Raw genomic sequence first — 24,693 nt, 5'->3', positions numbered from 1 at the left:
TTTATTTTTTTAAGTATTTGTTTTCTCTTTTATTTTTTTTTATTTTTTTTTCTTTCTTGCCCTTGGGAAACGGTTTTCACTGCGCATATATAAAAGAATTTTGCTCATCCGACGTCGAATCAGGTATGATATTCGAATCTTGTCTATTTTTATTTTTACAAATTATTATTTCGGTAATTCTTGAGTGTGCTCTAAACTATCGATTTTGGGTGTTAGTTGTTGAAAAAGGTTTGGGGAATACTACATATCCTAACATACTCCTATCATTGCGAAGGTTTGGGCTATTTCGATGGTTGAAATGGCATTTTTGGCTTGTTCCGAAGTAGTTTCGTGACCATATGGGCAGCCACAAGAGCGTGTGCCAGTTCACATAGTCGTGTGCTTTTAGGAATTAGGGTTTTTCGGGTTAATTTGGATGCCACACGGCCATGTGTTCAATTTGGGGATTTTATTGCTTTTTACATGACAGTGTCCCCTGGGCACACGGGTGTATGTGTTTGGGAATTATGGTTTGAGTGATTTGGTGCCATACAATCGTGTGGCTAATTTGGGGATTTAGGGATCTTACATGAGAGTGTGTTTTAGACTCATAGCTGTGTTTGATGAGCATATAGGCGTGTGAGAGCCTCATACAGTCATGTTTGCCCTGTACTCTATTTTAGCTCAATTGGACAGAGAGTTACATGGCTTGTTCCCATGGCCATGTCCCTGGTCCACACGAGCGTGTGCCTCAGTCACATGGCCGTGTGCCCTTCTTCACACTGGATTTTGACCTCTCACATGGCCTAGGCATTTTCACACGGCCAAAGCACACGGGTATGTGGTTCTAAGGCACTTAATTTGGTTCTGTGTGTGTTTCTGATATGAAAATGTGTCTGTGTGCTTCAACCCTTGGCTAAGCCTTAGTAAGAGTAGGTAAGACTTGGATTTAGGCTATTGTTTATATAATATTTGAATTTGTTGTGTGAGATGTCTAACTCTAAACCCGGTTAGCTGGGTGTATATGTGCATATCTGTTTCTGTCCGACTATCTGTGGATAAGCTTATTGTTTTCTGTGATTCTGTACACATACATGCACTTGCATTGAGTAAAGTTTTGGATGGGTTTGCGAAGAGAAGGGAGTCTGATTCTATTATGACCTGGCAGTTCTACTGCAATTTACTCGTACAATGATTTATCGCACTATATTACATGTTTGTAGGTTTTCTGCGTACTATTATCTGGTATGGCAGTTAAAACTGCAACGTGTCTATACAACGGATTACCGTATTACACTGTACTGCACATACACCAACTCGGCTACGTATTAATATCTGAGTGGCTTAGTCCACATGCATGGAGTGTAGGGATGGATGGGCCTTTCGAGGTCCTATGCGGTGTGTTTTGGTTGGATGAGCTTAATCAGCTCTTATGGGGTGTGATAGGGGGCGGAAAGGTGTGTTGGCTGGATGGGTGGTTTTTATCACTTGGCTGTATTTTATTCGTATTTGTATATGAGATCTGACTGTAAGATTAGTTGACTGTATTCTGTTTGTCTAAACAACAATTATGTTGAGTTTCCTATGTAAACTTGGTGTGCTCTGATTGATATGTTCTGTTGGGACGTTAGTTCCAAGTATGTTTTTTAATTCTGTGAGTATTTGTAAATCTATTGCGCTACGGATTTGAATTCCCTAATTTTGTCACTTGTCTTATTTTAAACTCATACTGAGCTCGTGCAGTTCACCCCTTTAGTGTTTCCCTTTTCAGGTACTTTCTGAATTCTGACGCTGGACTCGGTATGCGGAGGTCTCAGACAGTTTCAGTGAAAAGTAAATTATCAGTTTGTATTTTTAGTTTCTATTCGGTTATTGGTTTTTGAACTGTAAGGTTTTATTAAGTTGTGGTACAAGTTCCGATTTGAATTTTTATTTATTTATTTGATTCTGGTTATATATAATTAACTTAACTGTAATTCTACTTACTATCTAACACCCCCAAACCCGGTCTGGACGTTATGACCAAATCCGGCAATGTCACTTAATAGAGTGATTGAAACTAAGTTGACGATAAAAACCATTTCCGTTTACTAACATTTAACTAACTCAAAATAACGCATGTCCGTTGATTTGTCTCAAACGTATCTTTTTTAGCGGAAGTTTTGGAAATCATTCATTGTTAAGTAAAATCGTTCATTTTATAAAAAACCTTAGTTTTTAGAAAATCCGTATTTTGTTAAAGTTGTAGTTGTAAGTCCGTAAAAGCAGTTAAAATTTCCAAAGTTAAAGCAAAACAGTCTAACTACATAAAAATACCACATAAACAAATAAAACCATAAACGAGAGTAAGCAATTTAAAATATGTGTGGCCATCGTTGAGTCCTTCGCTACACCGGACCGTCAAGTCTGGGGGTTACCTATATAGATTAACAGGAAGGGGTGAGTTTACGTAAACTCATTGTGTAATCCCCACAGAAAACATGCATATAGTCAATTAACAGTAAACAGTCAAATGCACTTTAGGGCAAAGCCCATTACAGTTTTAGTAGTAGTTTGGGCCTTAGCCCATTTCAGTTCAGCGTTAGATATACATTAGGGCTTTAGCCTATCACAATAACAGTAATGCAAACAATAATTAGTGAACAGAGTCCTACCCACCAGCTTCTACACACCATCTCCATCCATCCCTACGCTCCATGTGGGGTTTAAAACACCCACCCATCTCTACACTCTACGTAGTACCAAATGCGACACATATTCAGTATATTGCAGCTAAGCTGCTAGATAATAGGCGTCGATAGAAAAGTTTTTAGCTTTTACTGAAAACACTTTTTCTTGTGATTCGGTTACATACCTGATACAGTTTTGATGCAAAAACTATCCTGAGCCTTCTAGACCCTAAAATCGATACCAAAAACCTTCCATAATTAGTTTTTAATTCTCAAATAAACGCATTCCCATAAAACTGACAACAGTTTAAGTAAGCGTTCCTCACTTACCCCTATACCATTAACGATTTAACTATAATTCCGCAACAGTAATGTCACAACCTTCTTGATTTGTTGCTACCAAAATACAACTCCGTTACTAAATAGAAAAGGGAACAAATTATTCTATCGATTCTAAAGAAGAACACCCTACTCGATTAAAAATACTACCATTACTTACCCAATAGAAAAATCTTGAATAAAGGAATCGCAAATTGAAAACAAATACATGCCACTAGAAGAAAGACAAAAAAAAATAACGAAAGAGGAAAAAAATAAAAAAGAAATCGGTAGAAAAATAGAGGAAGAGATTTAACGTCAGAATTATTTTGGGGATTTAGGAAGAGAGAGAAAAAAAAGATGATAAGAAAAACCAAATTATGCTCCCATATCCTTAAATTTCCTCCCACCAATCCCACTACTTAGAATCCCACTCTTTTAAGACTCTAAGAGAGAACCGAGTAAAAAGGTTAGCATGACGCTTCTGTAGAGTTTCAAACACAAGACCTCCAACAAACCCTCACTCCCTCTAACCACTAGACCAGCAGGCCCATTCTAATATGATATTACAAATAACTAAACATAAACCCATTGAACAAAGTTAGAGCTTAATTCCAAAAATAATTAAAATTAGCCAAAGTTAGGGCTTGAACTTGGGACCTCCCATACACACTTAGAACACTAAACCATTGAAGCAGATACAGGTTTGTGCCAATTATTTACAGAAACAGAAATAAATATTTTGGGGCGTTACAATTTTACCCCCTAAAAGAAAATTTTGGCCTCGAAATTTACCTGATTAGAACAGATAAGGATACTGCTGACATATTGCATCATCATGCTCCCACGTGGCCTCCTCGATGTTATGAGTCCGCCACAGCATTTTCACTAATGGAATAGACTTCTTCTGAAGAATCTTTACATCGCAATCCAAAATCTGAATCGGCTCCTCCTCGAAAGTTAGATCTGGCCTAACCTAAATCTCTTCCACAGGACTAATATGAGAAGGACCAGAGCGGTAATACCTCAACATTGAGACGTGGAACACATCATGAATACGGTCTAGCTCAAGAGATAGCTCCAACTGATAAGTGGCCTGTCCCACTAGCTTCAAAATTCGGTAAGGCCCAATAAACCTAAGGCTCAACTTGCCCTTGTGACCGAACCTCAGAACCTTCTTCCATGTTGAGATATTAAGAAAAATAAAGTCCCCCACAGAATACTCAATCTCACGTCTCTTCAAATCAGCATAAGACTTCTGTCTATTAGAAGCTGCCTTCAGATGATCCCTAATCAGTCGAACCTTATCCTTAGTCTCAGAAACTAATTTAAGACCCAAAACTCGACGTTCGCCTAACTCAGTCTAACACAAAGGAGTACGACACTTACGACCGTGCAGAGCCTTGTAATGTGTCATCTGAATACTCGTCTGAAAGCTATTATTGTAGGTGAACTCGACGAACGACAGATAATCCTCCCAACTACCTCGAAAGTCGATAGCACAGCTCCTCAACATATCCTCTAATACCCGAATCACCCTATTACATTGACTATCGGTCTGAGGGTGGAACGCAGTACTGAAGACTAATCTCGAACCTAGAACCTCATGTAACTTTTTTCAGAACTAAGATGTAAACGAGGATCCCTATTAGAAATGATTGAGATTGGTACCCCATGCAGTCTCACTATCTCAGAGATGTAGAGCTTCGCCAACTTCTGAAAAGAATAATCAGTTCAAACCGGTATAAAATGTGCAGACTTGGTTAATCGATCCACGATGACTCATACTGAATCCTTTTTAGTGGGTGTTAAAGGCAACCTACTAACAAAATCCATCGTTACCCGCTCCCATTTTCATAACAGAATCTTAACTGGCTGCGGTAAACCCGAAGGCAACTGATGCTCAGCCTTAACCTGCTGACATGTTAGACATCTAGCCACAAAATCAGTAACTTCTCATTTCAATCTTAGCCACCAATATAACACTCGAAGATCTCGGTACATCTTATTCCCACTGAGAGCATAGCGTAAGGGCTACTATACGCCTCTTTCAAAATAGACTATTTCAAATCAGTATCATTCGGAACATAAATCTGACCTCGAAAAAATAGCACACCCTCAGAGTTCAACCCGAAACTAGTAGTGCTGCCACTCTCAACCTGATGAAATCGCAACTTAAGTGACTTATCCTCCAACTGTTTACCTCGAATCTACTCAACCCAAGTGGGTTTAACTTTTAGCTCAGCCAACAAACTCCCATTGTCGAATAGGCTAAGTCGAGTGAATGTCGTTCTTAGATCAGTCATAGCTCTATGACTCAGTGCATTAGCCACCATATTAGTCTTACCCGGATGGTACTCAATGGTACAGTCATATTCTTTAAGCAGCTCAACCCATCTACGTTGCTTAAAATTCAGCTCCTTTTGAGTAAGGAGGTACTTGAGGCTTTTGTAATTAGTGTAGATGATATACTTCTCACCATACAGGTTGTGCCTCTAAATTTTTAATGTAAAGATTACGGCGGCCAACTCCAAATCATGCGTTGGATAGTTTGCCTCATGTGTCTTAAGCTGACGGGAAGCATATGCTACCATCTTACCTTCCTGCATTAACACATATCCCAAACTGACATGTGATGCATCACTATAAATCTTGAACTCCTTCCCAAGTTCAGGCTGTATTAGAACAGGAGCATCAGTCAGTACAGTCTTGAGCTTCTTGAAACTCTCTTCCTACTCATCAGACCAGACAAACTGTACACCCTTATGTAGCAGCTTAGTTAAGGGTGCTGCAATCAATGAGAAGCCTTCCACATTCTGTCGATAATAACCTGCCAGCTCAAAAATACTACGGATCTTAGACGTATTCTTAGGTTGCTTCCAATCCAATACTGCCTCAATCTTTCGAGGATCGACTTGAATCCCCTCAGTAGACACCACATGATCCAAAAATATTACTTCACGTAACCAGAACTCGTACTTGCTAAACTTAGCATAGAGCTGTTTTTCCCTCAAAGTCTGAAGAACCACTTTGAGGTGCTCGTCATGCTCATCTTCAGTCCTCGAATAAATCAGTATGTCATCGATGAACACCACTACAAACTGATCAAGTAAGGCTGAAACACTCATTTCATTAGATCCATGAAAGCTGTCGGTGCATTAGTTAGTCCAAATGGAATTACTAGGAACTTATAGTGACCATAACGAGTCCTAAATGTTGTCTTATGCACATCAACCTTATTAACCCTCAACTGATGATACCCAGAACGTAATTCAATCTTAGAGAACACAGACGCCCCTCGGAACTGGTCAAATAGATCATTGATCATTGGTAATGAATACTTGTTCTTAATGATTAGCTTATTTAGTTGTCTGTAGTCAAGACACATCCTCATGGATCATTCATTCTTCTTAACAAATAGTACCGGTACTTTTCACGGAGACACACTAGGGCGGATGAACCCACGATCCAACAACTTTTGAATTTGAGCCTTAAGCTCATTTGGTGCCATTCTGTAGGGAGCGATAGACACCGGAGCTGTACCAGAGAAAAGCTCAATCCCAAACTCTACTTCTTAATTCGGAGGTAAACCTGGTAGCTCCTCAGGAAAAACGTCTGAAAAATACCTTACAATACGAATATCCTTTATAGTAGAGTCCCCAGAAGTGAAAACACTTACGTAGGCCAAGTACGCCTCATATCCTTTGCTAACTAGTTTCTCAGCCACCAGTGCAGAAATCACATTAGCCAAGTAGTTTCGACGCTTGCCAATCACAACTACCTCATTATCCTCCTCAGTTCTCAAGACGACCCTCTTAAATGCATAATCCAAGTTTACATGATGCTTGACCAACCATTCCATCCCAAGAATCAGATCGAACTTCCTAAACGTAAGCTCTATTAAATCGGCTAAAAAGATCGCCCCTTAAACTTCTAACTATACATTTCTGAATAACTTATTAACCTTTATAGATTACCTCAACGAACTCAATATAGTAACATCACTTGAAGTATTATCAACTGGAATCCCCAAGGTTTCAGACACCGTGCTAGCTGTATAGGAATGTGTAGATCCTATTTCTATCAATGAAGTGTAAAGCACATCATAAATAAGAAACGTACTCGTGATGACTTTTGAAGCATCTCTGTCCTCTCGGCAACGTGCAGCGTAAACAAGAGCAAACTACATTGCCTCAGTCTGTCCAGCACCTCTGCCCGGTACTCTTTGACCACGGCCCATACCATTATCACCTCTAGCCTAACCACGGTTCCTAGGTGGCTGTTAAACTACCTTCTGTGGCTGTACAATGCTAGTACCCAGAGCTTGTATCTGATCGGTCCTTAGCGGACACTCCCGAATGTGGTGCTTTAGTGACCCACACCTCAAACACGCCTTAGTCCTCTTCTAACATTCGCCTTGATTGTCCCTACCATAATTTCCACATAGTTGTAATCCAGTAAGAGCAACAGGGGGTCCAACTCTAACTGGCCCATTAGCTTTGGCCTTTTTCTTAGGCCTCTGCACAGAACTCGATGGCTTTGAATCCCTCTTGTTCTTACCCCTCTCTTTGTCTCTATTTTGGTGTTCAGTGCGATTAACATCCTTGGCAATCTTCACATTCTCGATCAGAATAGAAAAATCTCGCTCCCTCTATGAAGCTATCAGAACTCTCACATTATCTCTGAGGCCATCCTCAAAGCGGGCACACCTCTCATACTCTAATGCCACCATACCTCGCGCATAGCGGCTTAATCTTAGGAACTCAGCTTCATACTCGGTTATTGATCGATCCCCCTGAGTAAGATTCAGAAACTCCCTCCTACGAGCTTCCACATAACTGACTCGTACATATTTCCCCTGGAAGGTGGTCTTAAAGAACTCTCAGGTCAGACGTTCGAGTTAAGTGCCTTCCTTAACGGTCAGCCATCATTGATAAACCGCGTCTCGTAACAGAGAGACTACACCCTTCAATTTCTATTTAGAGGTGTAATCTAAGTCATCATAATCCTCTCCGTGGCCTCAATCCAGTACTAGGCCACATTAGGGGTAGCTCAAGTGACACCTCTAAAAAGTTCAGTTCCATTGGACCGAAGTTGTTCTGTAATCGACCCATAGCCCCCAAATCTAGTATTAGGTCCAACGATCCTTTCTAGTATAACATAGCTTGGAATAATGCGTCGTCCCCAGCCATGTGATCTTGAGACCCAGTCTCGATATCAGATGATACTAGTGTCTTACTCGTCTCTAAATTTAGTATACTACCTAGGGAAGATGACTCAGTTCGAGCCCCTCTATGGCCCCTACCTCGGCTTCTAGTACCATATCCACGAATACCTCTTGAACTCATTGTAGATTCAGGATTTAACTACATTAACAGTTTTATGAATCAGTTACAGTTTCAGTATTTATTAACAGAAGTTTTGTAAAAGCAGTTTTAATAATTCAGAGTTTGTTTTCATATGCTGTAATCTCTACTAGTTTCACCACAGTTTCAGTACACACTAACTAGAGTGTTTCCATAGTATACTACCTACTGTAGTCTCAAAATATACTATTTATAGTATTTTCAGTTTAAACTTATCACAGTGTCAAAAGACTTACAGGATCAACACTGGAGACTCGGTGTTCTACATACTCAATCAAATCATTTGAAAATCAGTTCTTAGAAACCAAGTTTTAAAACCTAAAATCTACAGCTGAGTTTTGCAACATGACTCTGATACCACTAAATGTAACATCCCTAAACCCGGCCTGGACGTTATAGTCGAATCTGGGGATGTCACTTAATAGGGTGATTGAAACTAAGTTGATGATAAAAACCATTTTCATTTATTAACATTTAACTAACTCAGAATAATGCATATCCGTTGATTTGTCTCAAACGTATCTTTTTAGCGGATGCTCTGGAAATCATTCATTGTTAAGTAAAATTGTTCATTTTATGGAAAACTTTAGTTTTTAGAAAATTTGTATTTTGTTAATGTTATAGTTGTAAGTCCGTAAAAGCAGTTAAAATTTTCAAAGTTAAAGCAAAACAGTCCAACCACAAAAAAATACGCCATAAAGAAATAAAACCATATACGAGAATAAGCAATTTAAAATATGTGTAGCCACCATTGAGTCCTTCGCTGCACCGAATCTTCAAGTCTGGGGATTACCTATACAGATTAACAGGAAGGGGTGAGTTTACATAAACTTAGTGTGTAATCCCCACAGAAAACATACATACAGTTAATTACCAGTAAACAGTCAAATGCACTCTGGGGCCTAAGCCCATTACAGTTTCAACAGTAGTTTGGGCCTTAGCCTATTTCAGTTCAGTGTTAGATATACATTAGGGCTTTAGCCTATCACAGTAACAATAATGCAAACAGTAATCAGTGAATAGAGTCCTAGCCACCAGCCTTTACACACTATTTCTGTCCATCTCTACACTCCATGTGGGGTTTAAAGCACCCACCCATCCCTACACTCCACGTAGTACCGAATGCGGCACATATTCAGTATATTGCAGCTGAGCTGCGAGATAATAGGCTTAAAGCCTTTCAGTACACTTCCTCCAAATATCATCATCCTATCCCCATGTAATGTAAACATACAATATGTCATGCTTTTATGCAACCATCAGTCATACGTATATATATCGGTAATCATGCATAATTTATCATGCATCACATATGCTCAGATTATATATTTAGAGGTCTAGGTAATGGTAAATGACCCTACAGTAAGTTTATAGTCGACTTGGGTAACCCGTGCAACCCTAAGAATCATTTCAGGTAAATGGGCTCACACGCCCATGTGGACCACACAGCCCAATTTGGCCTTGGCCGTGTGGATCATACGGCCTGACCCAGAATCCCACACACCTGTGTGGATTACTCGTGTGGACCCACACGCCCATGTGGCCTAGACGGCCCAAATCAGTCTAGTCTATATGTCGCACACAGCCTACTTGGCCATCACACGGTCGTGTCTTGCGCGTACGACCTGGCCTCATTGATTAGACGCCCGTGTTATGGCACACGGCCTACCAGACGGTGACCATACGTCCGTGTGGCTTTGACAGAAAGATTTTTGGCTTTTGCTGTAAACGTATTTTCTTGCGATTCAGTTATACACCTGATACAATTTTAATGCGAAAACTATCCCGAGCCTTCCAGAACCTAAAATCGATACCAAAAACCTTCCATAATCAATTTTTAATTCTCAAATAAATGTATTCTCATAAAACCGACAACAGTTTAAGTAAGCGTTCCTCACTTACCCCTACACCACAAACGGTTTGACTATAATTCCGCAACAATAATGTCACAACCTTCTTGATTTGCTACTACCAAAACACAATTTCGTTACTAAATAGAAAAGGGAACAAATCATTCTATCGATTCCAAAGAAGAACACCCTACTCGATTAAAAATACTACCATTACTTGCCCAACTGAAAAATCTTGAATAGAGGAACCACAAATTGAAAAAAAATAGGTGCCGATAGAAGAAAGACAGAAAAAGAAAATAATGAAAGAGGAAAAAAAATGAAGAAAAAATCGGTAGAGAAAGAGAGGAAGATATATGACGTCAGAATTATTTTGGAGATTTAGGAAGAGAAAGAGAAAAAAGATGATAACAAAAACCAACTTATGCTCCCATATCCCTAAATTTCCTCTAACCAATCCCATTACTCAGAATCCCACACTCTCAAGACTCTAAGAGAGAACCAAGCAAAAAGATTAACATGGCACTTTTGTAGAGTTTCAAACACAGGACCTCCAATAAACCCTCGCTCCCTCTAACCATCAGACTAGCAAGCCTATTCTGATATAATATTTCAAATAACTAAATATAAACCCATTAAACAAAGTTAGAGCTTAATTCCAAAAATAATCAAAATTAGCCAAAGCTAAGGCTTGAACTTAGGACCTCCCACACACACCCAAAACACTAAACCATTGAAGTAGATACAGATTTGTGCCAATTATTTACAGAAACAAAAACAAATATTTTGGGGTGTTATATACTGAATTTTGATCGATTAAATGTTTTGGTTCTATGTGACAATTTGTTTGAAAAAGTCTACCTATGATCACTTTGGTGATCAATGTAACATCTGGGATTCGGTCTACACTTTTAGGTCGGGTTTAGGGTGTTATAGTGAAGGTATTTTGAAGCGCGTAGCGACGACCAAGGAAACTATTCCATTGACTATTTATACACTGACATTATGTTTTATGGTGCTGGGTGAGGGTGACTTACCTTACCTAGCAACGGTGGAAGGTGTAGCAAATATGTTACTTTTTTTTAAAAAAGATTTAGATAGGAGGATAAGGATTAGTTGTGGGAATTTGTTGTGGGAAATATTGAATGTTGAAGGTGCAAACACGATTGCATATTTACAGTGAGGGTTATGCAATAGGGAGGAATTCTTTAATGTCCACTGTTCACGGTACATATATGAAGTGGTTGGGGAGGTTGAATTTGGTGTCAAATGTCTCTATTGCTGCATTGAAGTAGAGTTGATAAAGCCTATCGTTAGGAGGGAATAAAGATAGGTTTAAGGTTTGTTTGTAATGAAGTTTTATTTTTTGTTTTATTTAGATTATGAAGTTTAAATGTTGGAAGTATGACAATTATAAGAATGTTAGAATGATTTTATATACTATTAATGAATTTAAATATTTAATTTATGTAATTACTTATATTATGCATTCACACAATAATACATAAGTATTAAGTTTTATAATATTATTTAAGAGTAAATATTTTTTGTATAACTATAAATTTTGTAAGGAAAATGGATGTGAAGAAGTAAAATAAGGAGAAGAAAATTTTAATCTAAAATTCGATGCCTATATAGTGGAAATTGGTCATTTAAAAAAATCTTTAACGACATTAATCGTAGATTTAGAAATAACTCCTAAATAATTTTAGTAATAGTAGAAAATTAAAATTTTAGAGATAAATCGTAAATAATTTTAAGAAAAGGCAAAATTGAACTTTTAAAGTATACTATTGATTGTTTTAAGTAGACAGTGTCGTATTTGTGTTTGATTAAAGAGAAAGGTTTAAGAATTATATTTTTAATTTATTTTGTAGATGTGTAATTGTATAAGGTTAAATGCAAAAGTATTATTATTTAATGTATAATTGGAAATTTTTATTTAATACGTAGTTTACACACCAAAAGTGTCTAATTAAAATATTTGTTATTGTTTTAATGATAAAAATTGAGCTGGTGTATTAAGGCCTTGTTTAGTATTGCTTAAAAATAAGTTGTTTTTGGCTGAAATTTTTTATTTTGTGAAAAACACTTATAAAAAGGAGAAGCTAAAATTTTTAGCTTTTCTTTTACCAAAAGCACTTTTGGTGCTTAATTACTTTTTCACCCTTTCAACAATATAGTACTACTTTCCCATTTTTTTCTTGGTGCTTAATTACAAATGTGTTAAAATTATTAATTAAAAATAAAAAATATTTTTTAAAATAATACAAATGTATTAATTAGAATAGTTATATTTAATTATTTAAATATAGTTTATATATTCTAATTAAATTTTATAAATAATTAATATTTATTGCTTAAAAATAAACTAGACTATCTACAAGTGTGACGGTCAATTGTAATATTTGTGTTACAACGGAACACATAATATTCTGACGATCAAACCTAACGGAGCTTAGGTGATAAAGTGACTAACAATGAAAATGCAAGCAATTATGAAGTTTAGCTAGATGCTCACTAAATATTATAGTAGGATAATTCATAATCAAAGATTAATTACTGTAACACCCTTCACCCAGTCCGGTCCCTGGACCTAAGTTACAAGTTGCTATAACAACTATCAAAACTTATACACATGCATACATAGTTTCAAATAAGAGCAACGACTACCACTATCAACCTTTAGAGATGAAGTCATGACTAATTGAACATTTAAATAAATATCAGAAATAGAATTATTTAAGAAATAATAACCATTTTAAAAATTTTTGAAACCCAACGTGAGTATCAATACTAAACAAGTAGGTATAAATATTTATGAATTAAGTATCGATACAGTTTTAGCTCTCTGCCAATTTTGATTCAAAATGTTTTTCGATACCTTTGTAGTGGTATCAATATTTTTCTCATGAGTATTGATACTAGTGTATGGGTATCGATACCAAATTTAGCTACTTTCAATTTTTGAAAACTTTCCATTCGCAAGGTATCAATATTTTGGTCTCGAGTATCGATACTTCTTCACAACTTGTTAAAAATTCACAAGTTCAAATGCTCTTCTTGCTCAAAAATTTGTTTGAGAAAGTAAAATTATTTTGTAAAGATCATGAGATAGATGTCCCCAATTTAAGTGCTCCGTACAAAGCTTGTCAAGGTCGGTCTCGCATCCAGAGAGATAACCTCATAATTGAGCATCACTATCGGTTTGATATATTCATTGCTGGTATCAATTCATTGATAACAGAAATGAATTCTCGCTCTAATGATAAAGTAGTGGAGTTACTTGTTTTTAGCTCCGCTTTGTATCCATGTGATATTTACAAAGCTTTTAGAGTGGAAGATATCCGCAAGCTTATGAATGATTTTTATCTAGATGATTTTACGGAGTAAGAAAAGCTACACATGAAGATTCAATTGGAACATTTTCAACTTAATGCTCATCAAAGCATGGAGTTGCAAAAAGCTTCTACAGTTGCCGAGTTGTGTCAAATGCTAGCTAAGACAAATAAGTCAAGTATTTATCTTCTTATTGATAGAATTATTCGTCTTATGCTAACTCTTCCCATGTCTCTGCAATAGCCAAACGAGCATTTTCAGCCATGAAAATTGTAAAGACAATGCTTCGCAACAAAATGGAGGATGATTTTATTTCAACTTACTTAATGGCATATATCGAAAAAGAGATAGCTCAAAAAATTTCGACAGATTCTATCATTGATGAGTCTTATGAAAAAGTAGAGATTTAGGATGTCTAGTATTGATAAATAGGACTAAGGCCAAGTTTTTTAATTTAATTTTTAGAATTGTAATGATATTTATGAAATTTTTAGTGTAGTATTAGTTATTTTTTTTCATATTGGAAAGAAATATTTAATTTTATATAGTGTGATTTTTTCTTTTAGTTTTTATAGTTAAATCGTTCATACTTTTTAAAAATATATATTAAATTGATTTGTTTGATAAGAAAAAAGTATCGAGAAAAATTGACACTTTTTACGTTAAAAAAATGTCATTCGTTTTAGATGTTTCGCCCCTTTTGAGTAAAATCCTAGATCCGTCCATGTGTATATATATATATATATATATATATATGGATATTATTTGGTACACTACCAAGTATAGTTTTTAAACTCTACAAATAGGGTAGGAGATTGACAAGTGTCTTATAGAGATATAGTAAAATATTTAAAATAAATATTTAAAAAAGACACATGTCAATTTTTATAGATGCTTGTGGAATAAAAAAGTACGCTCCTAGTATACTAAATATATATGAATTCACCCTAAATTCTCAAAAATTTAAAAAAGTTATAAAATAAAAATAAGTAAAATAAGTAAACAATTTAGAAAATTACCAGTTTGACTACATTTTAAATTGAATATTTTTTATTATTTAAAAATTTAAGAATATTTTAGAATTATATATTTTTATTTTTTGCAAAACTTTTAGAATTTATATATTTAAATTTATATATTATTTTAATATTATAAATTTAACTAATTTTTCAATAAAAATAATTTTTATATACTTTTCCGGAGTTTTTCAAAATATATTTTAAAATTATTGCATTTATCTAGAGTTTATATATACACAAATTGAATTTTGGCTTAATACCTCTTTAGACTCTTGTATTATAGATAAATTACAACTTTGGTACCCGTGCCGTTTTTTATCAGTTTGGCTTCTATACTGTCATTTTGTTTACCCCATGACTCAACCATATTTTCGGTTAAAAAGTTAAATCACCCAACGACATGTTGTCATGTGTCAACTAAAGTAAAAATTCTTTTTTTAAGTCATTAAAATCGAAAAACCATAAAAATTTGAAACCCCAATCTTAAAACTTAGAAAATTATTAAAAAATCATAACCTATTTTTGAAAATTATAAAAATATATATTTATATGTGAAATTTTAAATAATAATATTTAAAATTTTTCATTTAAAAAAATTGTTTGGAATTCTAGTTTTTTTTTTAAGGAAATCTTAAAATTTTATGAAATTTTAAATAACTGTATTTTTTATAAAAAATTTAGGAATTTTTTGCATTTTAATGACTTTGTTTATATTTTTAGGAATATTGAATTTTTTAGTAAAAATACCATAAAATTTTTAAAATTTGGCTCATTTGGATAGATTTAGTTAAATATACCCTGAAACATATAAAAGTTTTCTCCTCATACGGTAGAAAAAATAATTACTTAAAATCATATCTATATATGAAATTATAAAATATGGAAAAAGAATGTGAAAAAATCCATAAATTAACAAATCAATTAGACTTTTAAACATGTCTTTTTTTTCAAAAAAAAAAGCATTCGTGCTCTCAAAATGTTCAAAAAATCCTTAGGCATTCTTTTATTCGTCTCTAACCCTTTTTCAAAAATTTTATGGTACTTTTATACTAAAGAACTCATGATTGTTTAAAAATATAAAAAAATCATAAAAATTTAAGATTTTTAAAAAAAACCCTAAATTCCAAATAAACGATATTTTTAAAATTTTATGAAATATTTTAAATTATTTCTTTTTGTTAGGTTTCACATAATTATAATTATAATTATATTTTTTATAATTTATAAAATAGATTATGATTTTTAAAAATTTAAAAATTTTCTAAGTTATAAGATTTTGTTGGTTTTTTCCATATTTGTATGATTTGGGGGATTTTTAATGATTTTTTTTATTTAAGATTTTTTTCTTTCATTTGGCATTGTCATTAGCTAATTTAAGGAAATATGTAAATGAGTAACGAACGGGATATATATAATGAAAGTATAGGAGCCAAACTGATAACTAAAATAGTGTAAAGGGTGAATCTGATAAAAAATAATACCGGTGCCAAGAGGCATTAAACCTTGAATTTTGACTTTTTTTTGTTAGTTTCTAAAGTATAACTTAATTTTAAATTTTTCATATATATCTTTTCAACTTTTATTTTTGAAATTTTCTAATACTTTAATTAAAAAAATTCATTCTTTTTATAACTTTTTGAATTTATATTTATATATTTTACAATTTTCTAAAAATTATTCTAAAAATAATACAAGATATACAAAACTTTAGAGTAAATGCTCCTAATTTGATCGATAAGTAAAGAATGATACAAGATATACAAAACGAGAAGAAGATACCTCTATTTATAATTGATATCCCCTACATTTGACTCAAATTCAAAGCCTATTTACAAGATAGTCTTAAAGAATTTAATCTCTCTATTATCTTACCTTTAGAATCTAGATCACTAAGCTTTAACTAGATAAACTTTTCACAATTTTTCAAGAATAAAGTCAATTTTGACTGATTAAATAAACCCTATTTATTCAAATGATTGCCTTGAGATGCTATACACACTTTACAAAACCCAAAAAGAAAAGAAAAAAAAGCTCTCCTAATATCTATTTTCTCACTTTACAAAACTCAAACTGGATCCTTCGAGAAACTTCAAACTAAACATATATAAAAGAAAAATTAGGGTGAATGATCACTCAATTTTTACAACACTTTTATTTCAATCACCTAAGCATTAAATATCTAATGACAGTTAATTGTACACATCACATCATATTTTTACTCTCATTTGGTCACCCAACTTCAAGGTCCCTTTCATTTTGGTCAATAAAAAAATTATATTTTAAGTATTGGTTAAGGTTAAAAAAAAAAGAGGATTAAAATGAAAAGAGGTAGAAATTAAAATAATGCATTGAAATTTTTTCATATTGTACTTGTTTACCTCATTGTTGAAAGTTCTAAAATTAGTTATTATTTCAATATTAAAATTTTAAATTTCAAAACATCAAAATCAATTAAATAAGTTGTAAAAAAATTATCCTTTGACTAGTTACTATAATATTAAAATTAATTTAATCTCCTTAAAAATTTAAATTTTATTTTATGTTTTTAAATTAAAAACAAATCAAATAACTCATATTTAATAATTATAAACTAAACCCAAATTATGTTTATTATACGTTTTAAATCTTACATGTTACACTAAAAGCAAACAAAAACTCTTGCAATTAATTTGAGTTAATTTCATTTTGAATAATTCAAAACATTAAAATAAAATTTAAAATTTAAGAGATTAAATTAATTACTTTCAAGTACCATTAGCAATAGATAAACAAATTCATTTTGATGTTGCACAATTTGATAAATTTGATTTCTACCACTTGATTAGTTTAATCATGGTTCATGGATCAAAACTCAAAAAATTTGGTGACTAATGCTTCCTCAACTTGGTTCTACTCTCAGTGTTTTATAACATATTAAAATAAAAGCACTTAAATATTTGAATTAAATAACAAACTAATCCACCTCTTCTTTCTTTTTCTTTTTTATTCTTAATACTTTAAAAGAACTGATTTAATAACTTCACGCATTTAAGGAATTGAAAGTAAATTAGGATGAAATAGTAAAAAGATAAAATGACTTAAAAGCTAACGCCAACCACAGATTAAAATTCTCAAAAATACAAGCAAAAGATGCTCAACAAATCCCTTAAAACATCTTCAACAAAACAAACCCATCATTTCATCAAACAGTTTGAAAGCGAAGGGTGAGTTTAAGTGATTCAGTATCTTCAATCAGGAAGAATTTGCTCACCATCCGCATCTGCTTCAGTCTCGACCTTGGGTTTCGATGGACCTTGGCCAGCTCCAGGAGCCTGCTTCTTCTTAATCCCACTTACAATGTCATCAATTCGTAGAAGCATGCATGCTGCTTCTATCGCTGTCTTAAATGTTTGCGCCTTCACATTGTATGCGTCCCAAATCTGACACAAATGTTTTTAACATTCATTCACAAACGATTTATTAAGTTCAACAACAATCAACAGAGTAGCCTATGTAAAGTCAACTGAAACGAACATTGTGATGCATCAAATATCCGAATTTAATAGATGCTTCCATCACCTTTCTCCAACATGTTCAAGGGTCATAATTTGATGCATTGGAGGGTATCCAGCCAACCTTTATTTATGAGACCCTAGCTTATGTTACTCGAATTCGAGTGTAAATGCCACATACAGGTATGTATCGGACGTGTACGTTTAATTCTTGCTAAGTTTTCCATGTATTTGGAGGATCCTTGGAGGGTTATATTCTTGTAGCCATGTCCGAGTGCGTTGGACATGGTTACTACAAGAAAAAAATATGATGAGTCAAGCAGCATAGGTCATAGCAGTTGAGATATAATACTTTTCACTTGACACCTAAAAACCAGAATGCATCACCATGCATTTGCTTTCTCAAACTTGGCAATAGAATCACTCTTTTATTTTCCATCTTTTTCTCTGTACATTACCATGCAAGTATACTAACCTATAAATGTCTCACAGAATACACCTTTTTTTTTTCAAAATTTGCTTAACAATTCATTTTTAATAAAAGAAAAATGGTGATTTTTCTATTCAATATGGTTGTAGATATCTTGCATAGCTCTAATGTGGACAATGTTGTCCACCAGTCCACCTTATTAACATCTTGAATGGTGTAACATAATGGTCACACATAATCAAGGTTTAGGGTGAAATTTGCAGCAAAGAAAAGTTAAGGTGGAAAGTGAAATTAAGGTGAAAATTTGAGGACCAACACCATACTCGAAGAAAAGTGCAAATTTCATCATACCTTTCTTTCCTTCATGTCAGCAATGGCACCAGTGTTGCCATCTATGCCAATCCATGCATTTTCACCATTTGCATGCTACAATCACAATTTCAGTAAATGGAAATCCTAAAGTAAAGGGTATAGTCAAAAGTGTATAACAGCACTCTAGAAGCATCCATACCTTTCCTTGCAGAGCAGTCATAGTCCGAATCACATTAACTCCACAATTTTGTGCCAAAGTACGTGGTATGGCTTCAAAAGCAAGAGCAGCAGCTTCATACGGCCACTGTTACACAACCAATGAATATAATAAGCATGCTAGAGACAAAAAGATCAGGAAATTACCAAAACTAAATATCTAAAGGCATTGACGTTTCCAAGTATATATTCAAATGTCAAGAAAGGTTAGCATTCAGAATCCTATAACTAAAATGATCAATGTTATGCATGAAAGTATCAAGCACCTTTTCTATGCCTTCAACAGATGAACTCTTCTGCTTCAATGTGGCAGAAACGGTTAATTCTGTAGCACCACCTCCGGGAACAAGTTTCGGATTCTTAATTATGTTTCTAGCAACAGACAAGGCATCCTGTAATTGAAACAAGCTTCAGAACTCTATTTGATAATAGACGAAAGCAGCACATTGGATCACTTACCTGCAAATTTCTTTCAACCTCGTTCAGGAGATCCTTGCTAGCACCCCTTAAGAGAACCGTACAAGCTTTTGGATCTTTGCAATCAACAATGAATGCAAAGAACTCATCCCCGATTTTTTTAACCTCAAATAGCCCAGCTCCAGTACCAACATCGGATTCCTGCAATTCATCAGGACGATTCACAATAACAGCTCCAGATGCCTTTGCGATTCTGTTGTTGTCAGTCTTTCTCACCCTCCTAATTGCACTGACACCAGCCTTGCTAAGATAATGGCATGCCAAGTCACTAAGTCCTTTTTCTGTAACCACCAAGTCTGGTTTGAATTTCAGAATCTGCAAGCAAAGGCTCTCAATGTATTCTTCTTCCATTTTCAAAAGAACTTCCCAATCTTCTTCCTTAACCAACTCGGCATTTGTTTGGTTCTCCCCTTTCTTATACTCAAGGGGACAGTCAAGAAGAATAATACGTGGGTTGACGATCTTTCGTTTCATTTTGCCAGGCGCAACTACATCTTTATTGATCATCACTCCCTTGAGGACCTTAGAATCTTCCAACTGACCACCTGGTACTTTCTCTACTTTAATGTACTTCTTAATATCAACTTCTCGCAGCCCTTGCCCAAGGTCAACTCCAACTGTTTGAGTTGCATCAATTGCCAAATCCTGGATGTTCAAATAAATGTAGCTATAGAAATTAACCATAAAAATATGACATAAAAGAACTTCACTTCTAACTCCTGTTAAAATAGAATAAAATCATCATGAAAGGAATGAAAGTGCTTTGCATCAGAATCTAAATGACTACTAAAGAGATAATTCCTGAGCTACAGTGCAATAAACTGAAGCAAAGATGAAGAACCACATTGAATTGAGGAGCATTATTTTATAAGCTCGTACAACCTCTCTTGTATCAGTAGAATATCTTTTTCACAAACGTGGCAGTCCAGTAGATTACAGTTCCACTCACTAGATGCATCGTATCAAAATTAAGTGAAATCTAATAACAGGCATACAAATTAAAAAAGCATGGCAATTGAAAGAAATGAAGGCAAAAAAACAGAGACATCCTAAGTAAAGGTTTAAAGCTATTTTCTATTGGAGAAGCAATTGAAGTGTCAAATTTTCCATACTAATGGTGAGGCACAACAAGAATTAACTTAATTAAATGCCTAGAGAACCACTTTTTGATGGTCCAATCAAAAAAATAGGCACATAGGACATATTTTCAGCTAAGGAAAAAAAAGGTATGATTATTATTGTTAATTGTATCTAAAAATAACTTAATTAAAACAGTTTTATCAATGTTACATGGACTCAAATTCTAGGACAACATTCCCATGTCAACACAACACGAAATTAAGTGTGTAAAACATGTCTGATATTGGAAAATGTTGTACAATCATGGTCTTTCATGAGAGCCAAACCAAACACCAAAATGAAGAAAATGAACAGAGAAAGCATTGGGAAATTGCCGGGCCATGTGAAAAAAAAAATCAATCCACAAACTGAACCAAAAATAGTCTACATCTCCTATTTCTGAACACTCTACAGCCAAATCTACAAGTCTGAATATTTTAGTAAAAGATAGCCATACACAGAGACAACCATATCAGATACTCAAATACCCAGAGCATGTAACTACAGTTGCTTTATTTACAGTTTTAAATGTTCCCTGATTCCCATACATAAATGTTTTTCCCCTAATGTTGATTAACATAATATTAATTATTTGGAACTAAAGAAGGGGAATCAGTTCTATTCATATTTGAATATGAGCAAACTGCTAAATAATCAAACAATAGAATGGTCAGGTGATTAGTCTAACATAGGTCAGTTGCAACAAGGAAAACGATTAATGGCCATGCCAATTCAAAGGCAAATGCATATAAATCTATAATCAAAACGCGCATAGAAACAATCTTCAGAAAAAAGAAGAAACTCACGGCAATCAGATCACCAAACTGGCTAGTGAACTTTGTCCCTATACAGCTCTTCACAAGTCCCAACATTGTGGCACCTATCATTCAAACATAAAAGCTAAAATGTGACAACCCAAAGATATTAAAGATGCACATACAGGGGGATAAAAGATTAAAAAATTATCTAAAAGTTCCCAAGAGAAACATACGGTCTTTGACATCAATAGACATTGCAATCTTGTCAAGCACGGCAATAGCATCCTCCAAAGCCTTATTGTATGCTGCAAATGAAAGGATTCTTCATTCAATGCTAAGTTATGGTTCAAAAGCAGAGGTATGGTTCAAAAACAGAGGTTAAGAATCTAGCAGCGCTTCTAAGTTACATTACCTCGACAAATAACCGTAGGATGATAATTTTTCTCAATAAAGGCTTCTGCAACATGAAGCATCTCACCAGCTGCACCAAAAAGTACACTAAATATAAGTACTAAAGGCAATTGGATCCTAACATGTTGATTAAATCATGGATAAACACATGAACCCATAGCAATTAAAATTCCATTGAGCTTCTGAAAATTTTACCAGTTCTTCAAAAAAACATCTTATAGATAAAAGAATAAAACTGGATATTAACTACTATGTTAAAAAATATCAAACATAGCACATAAACAGCATTCTGCAGTATAAAGATATACCAAGAACAATGACAGATGTTGTTCCATCTCCAACTTCTTCATCTTGGGTACGGCTCAATTCAATCATTGACTGCCAAGACCAACCACAAAAGGATAAGAAAGAATGAAAATAACACAAATATAGGCGAAAAGGGCATTCACATGCTAAAGCAAATAGATAAGCATGGTGGAATAACATGCCTTTGCTGCTGGATGTGCAAGATCTAACTCGCGTAGGATAGCATTTCCATCATTAGTAACAACAATACCTGGTAGAAACCAAAACCATATAAAAAAACTTAATTGCTTGTTGAACAAGAGTGCATTTAAAGGGTAATAAAATGTTTTTGGGAAATCCAAAAACAGCTGCACGGAAAATGGCTAAAAAGCATTACCTCCAGAAGCATCAAGGAGCATTTTCAACATGGATCGAGGACCCAATGTTGTTCGAATAATGTCAGCAACAGCCTGTAAAGGTTTTTGGGTAAGTGAACATTGGACAGACAACAAATGAAAATCAAATTCAAGATCCAAAGCATGTGGATGCCTGATTTCTTAGATAGATGAAGCCCATAGTCAGAACTCAGGAACAGAAACTGGGTTTACATTGTTTTTAAAATTTGAGCAGCTTATTCGGCAATTTCATTTCAGATTAATATAAAAAAAAGTAGAAACATAATAAATTAAAAAAAAGGAACGAAAGAAATGAAAGACCTTGGAGGCTTGGATGTTAGCATGGTGAACCCTCGTCCCAGACTCCCGTTTCAACGAATCCTCTGCGTATTTAAATGATGTTTTTAGAATCTAAAAGCTCCATTTGAGATTGAAATGCATTAAAAAAAAAGGAAAGGAAAGAAACTTACTTAGAACGAGAACCGGGGCGTGCATGATTTACGATTTCGTTAGTATTAGAGCTTAAAACTGTTGAAAACAAACAAATCTGCAAAGGGTTTCTATGTTTCTAGTTTCTTCTCAGTGAAAAACCCTACTACAACAATGAACCCTCTCTTCCCCCACTTTTTTTCTCTTTGTTTATTATAAGGGGAAATTGGGAAGGGGAGATTTGAAAAATGAGCTCCCATTGTGGGCTTCCTTTGAGTTCTCGGCCGAGAGGCCCAATTCGTTTTCTCTTTGCCTTTGTGTTTTCGCTCTTGTAAATTGGGTTGCTTAAGGATTATAATGATAATTAAAAATTGGAATAATATTAAAAAGCATTTGGTACTTTTGTTTAAAATTATATTTCTTAATAGGATTACAAATGGGATATTACATTATTATGTTTGGTTTATTTAGATGGAATTTGTAAGGTTTAAATATTTGGTTGACTGAATATATAATTATTTAGAAGTACACTTTACTAATTTTTCTTGATTATAGAATTTGTTTTTTATTCTCATTCACATGAAATTATGATAAATTATTATAATTTTTTATATAAATAAGTAAATCTAGAACGTTGAAATAAATTTCTAAATCATAATTATAATCACTAACCATAATTAATATTGTTAGAGTTGTATAACTTGAATCCCGTTTGATCCGGCCTGAAAAGTTCAAGGTGCAACTTGTTAAAAAAATTAATAAAATAGAAAGTTCGACCCTCGATCCTTTGCCCCCACAAATCCCCATAAATCACTAAACTCAACTGGGGGTACGACCAAAGGTGTTAATTTGAGCCCGCGATCAGACTATGCCGCACAAGTTGAATTCGTATAGGACTATACTTATTCTATTAGACATTAATTATAACAGGGTTGTTTAACCCTTAAGATATGTGTAGTCGAAAATCTCTTATATATATATTTTTTTTAATATTAGTGAATTTCTCCTTCTCTACCCGTGATTTTTCTCAAAAAGGGTTTTCTATGAAAAATCTACGTGTTCTTATTTTTCTTTCTTATTACTTTGCGATTATTATTATTGTCATTATCAATGTATATTATAAAAATATTAATAAATAAATTATTTGATTAAATATAATAATTATAATTTTAAAGTATGATATCTGCTATTTCATTGTTAAGAAAAAACATTTATTTAATTAGTTTTAAAGTTTATTTAAAAAAGCTTAAATTGATTAAAATAATAAAAACAAAGGGTAAATTAATCAAATATTTAAGATTAAGCTTGTAATCTAAGATAATTTAACAAATGAGATTACATCCTATATTACGACATCTTGATACCATTTGGGAATGTAAAATTACAGGTAGTTGGAATATTAAGAATCTAAACAAAGTAATCTTATTCTAGATGTAATATTACGGGTCATAATATAAGATTCGGCCGACCAATGCACTCTTAAATATTATAAAGAGGTGGTTATTAATTTATTATACATATATAACAACTTTTGATATTGAGATTATATTTGAATTTTTTAAGTTTCAATTAAAAACTATAATATATTAATAATATTATTATTTAATGAAATTTAAATCATATTTTAATAAAATTTAAGAATATAATTACATTTATTAAATGTTATTAAAAACATATCTTATAATTTTTATGTAAAATTTAAATATTTTTTAAAATAATATCTTAAGTAAAATTTATAATTTTTATTTCATTTTAGAATAGAACTAATTTACTAAAGGCGTACTTCATAGTTTATGGTTGTTCTTTTAGAAGAAAAGCAGTTATAAAGGG

The 24,693-nt window shown here is 33.6% G+C and overlaps 1 protein-coding gene across 1 annotated transcript; it reads right to left on the bottom strand.

The window, feature by feature from the left end:
- Positions 1-17,566: 17,566 nt before the first annotated feature.
- LOC108453292 (T-complex protein 1 subunit gamma) lies at positions 17,567-23,095 on the bottom strand. Its single transcript, XM_017751317.2, has 13 exons — positions 22,905-23,095; positions 22,756-22,817; positions 22,437-22,509; positions 22,243-22,310; positions 22,063-22,132; positions 21,756-21,824; positions 21,577-21,648; positions 21,392-21,465; positions 19,449-20,111; positions 19,256-19,381; positions 18,973-19,077; positions 18,813-18,887; positions 17,567-17,959 (listed from the first exon to the last, which is right to left on the bottom strand). Exons 1-13 carry the CDS (start codon positions 22,927-22,929, stop codon positions 17,768-17,770), a joined length of 1,674 nt encoding a protein of 557 aa, XP_017606806.1. The 5' UTR covers positions 22,930-23,095; the 3' UTR covers positions 17,567-17,767.
- Between the last annotated feature and the right edge of the window lie 1,598 nt (positions 23,096-24,693).

Source organism: Gossypium arboreum, chromosome 10, assembly GCF_025698485.1.
Source record: "Gossypium arboreum isolate Shixiya-1 chromosome 10, ASM2569848v2, whole genome shotgun sequence".
Classification (NCBI taxonomy): Eukaryota; Viridiplantae; Streptophyta; class Magnoliopsida; order Malvales; family Malvaceae; genus Gossypium; species Gossypium arboreum.
This window is presented reverse-complemented; position numbering and strand designations above follow the sequence as displayed.

Coding starts and splice junctions, on each gene's coding strand:
- LOC108453292 (XM_017751317.2), bottom strand. CDS start 22,929: ATGCACGCCCCGGTTCTCGTTCTAA. Junction 21,649..21,755: donor TCCTACGGTTATTTGTCGAG/GTAATGTAACTT, acceptor TTTCATTTGCAG/CATACAATAAGGCTTTGGAG. Junction 17,960..18,812: donor CTGACATGAAGGAAAGAAAG/GTATGATGAAAT, acceptor CATTTGTGTCAG/ATTTGGGACGCATACAATGT.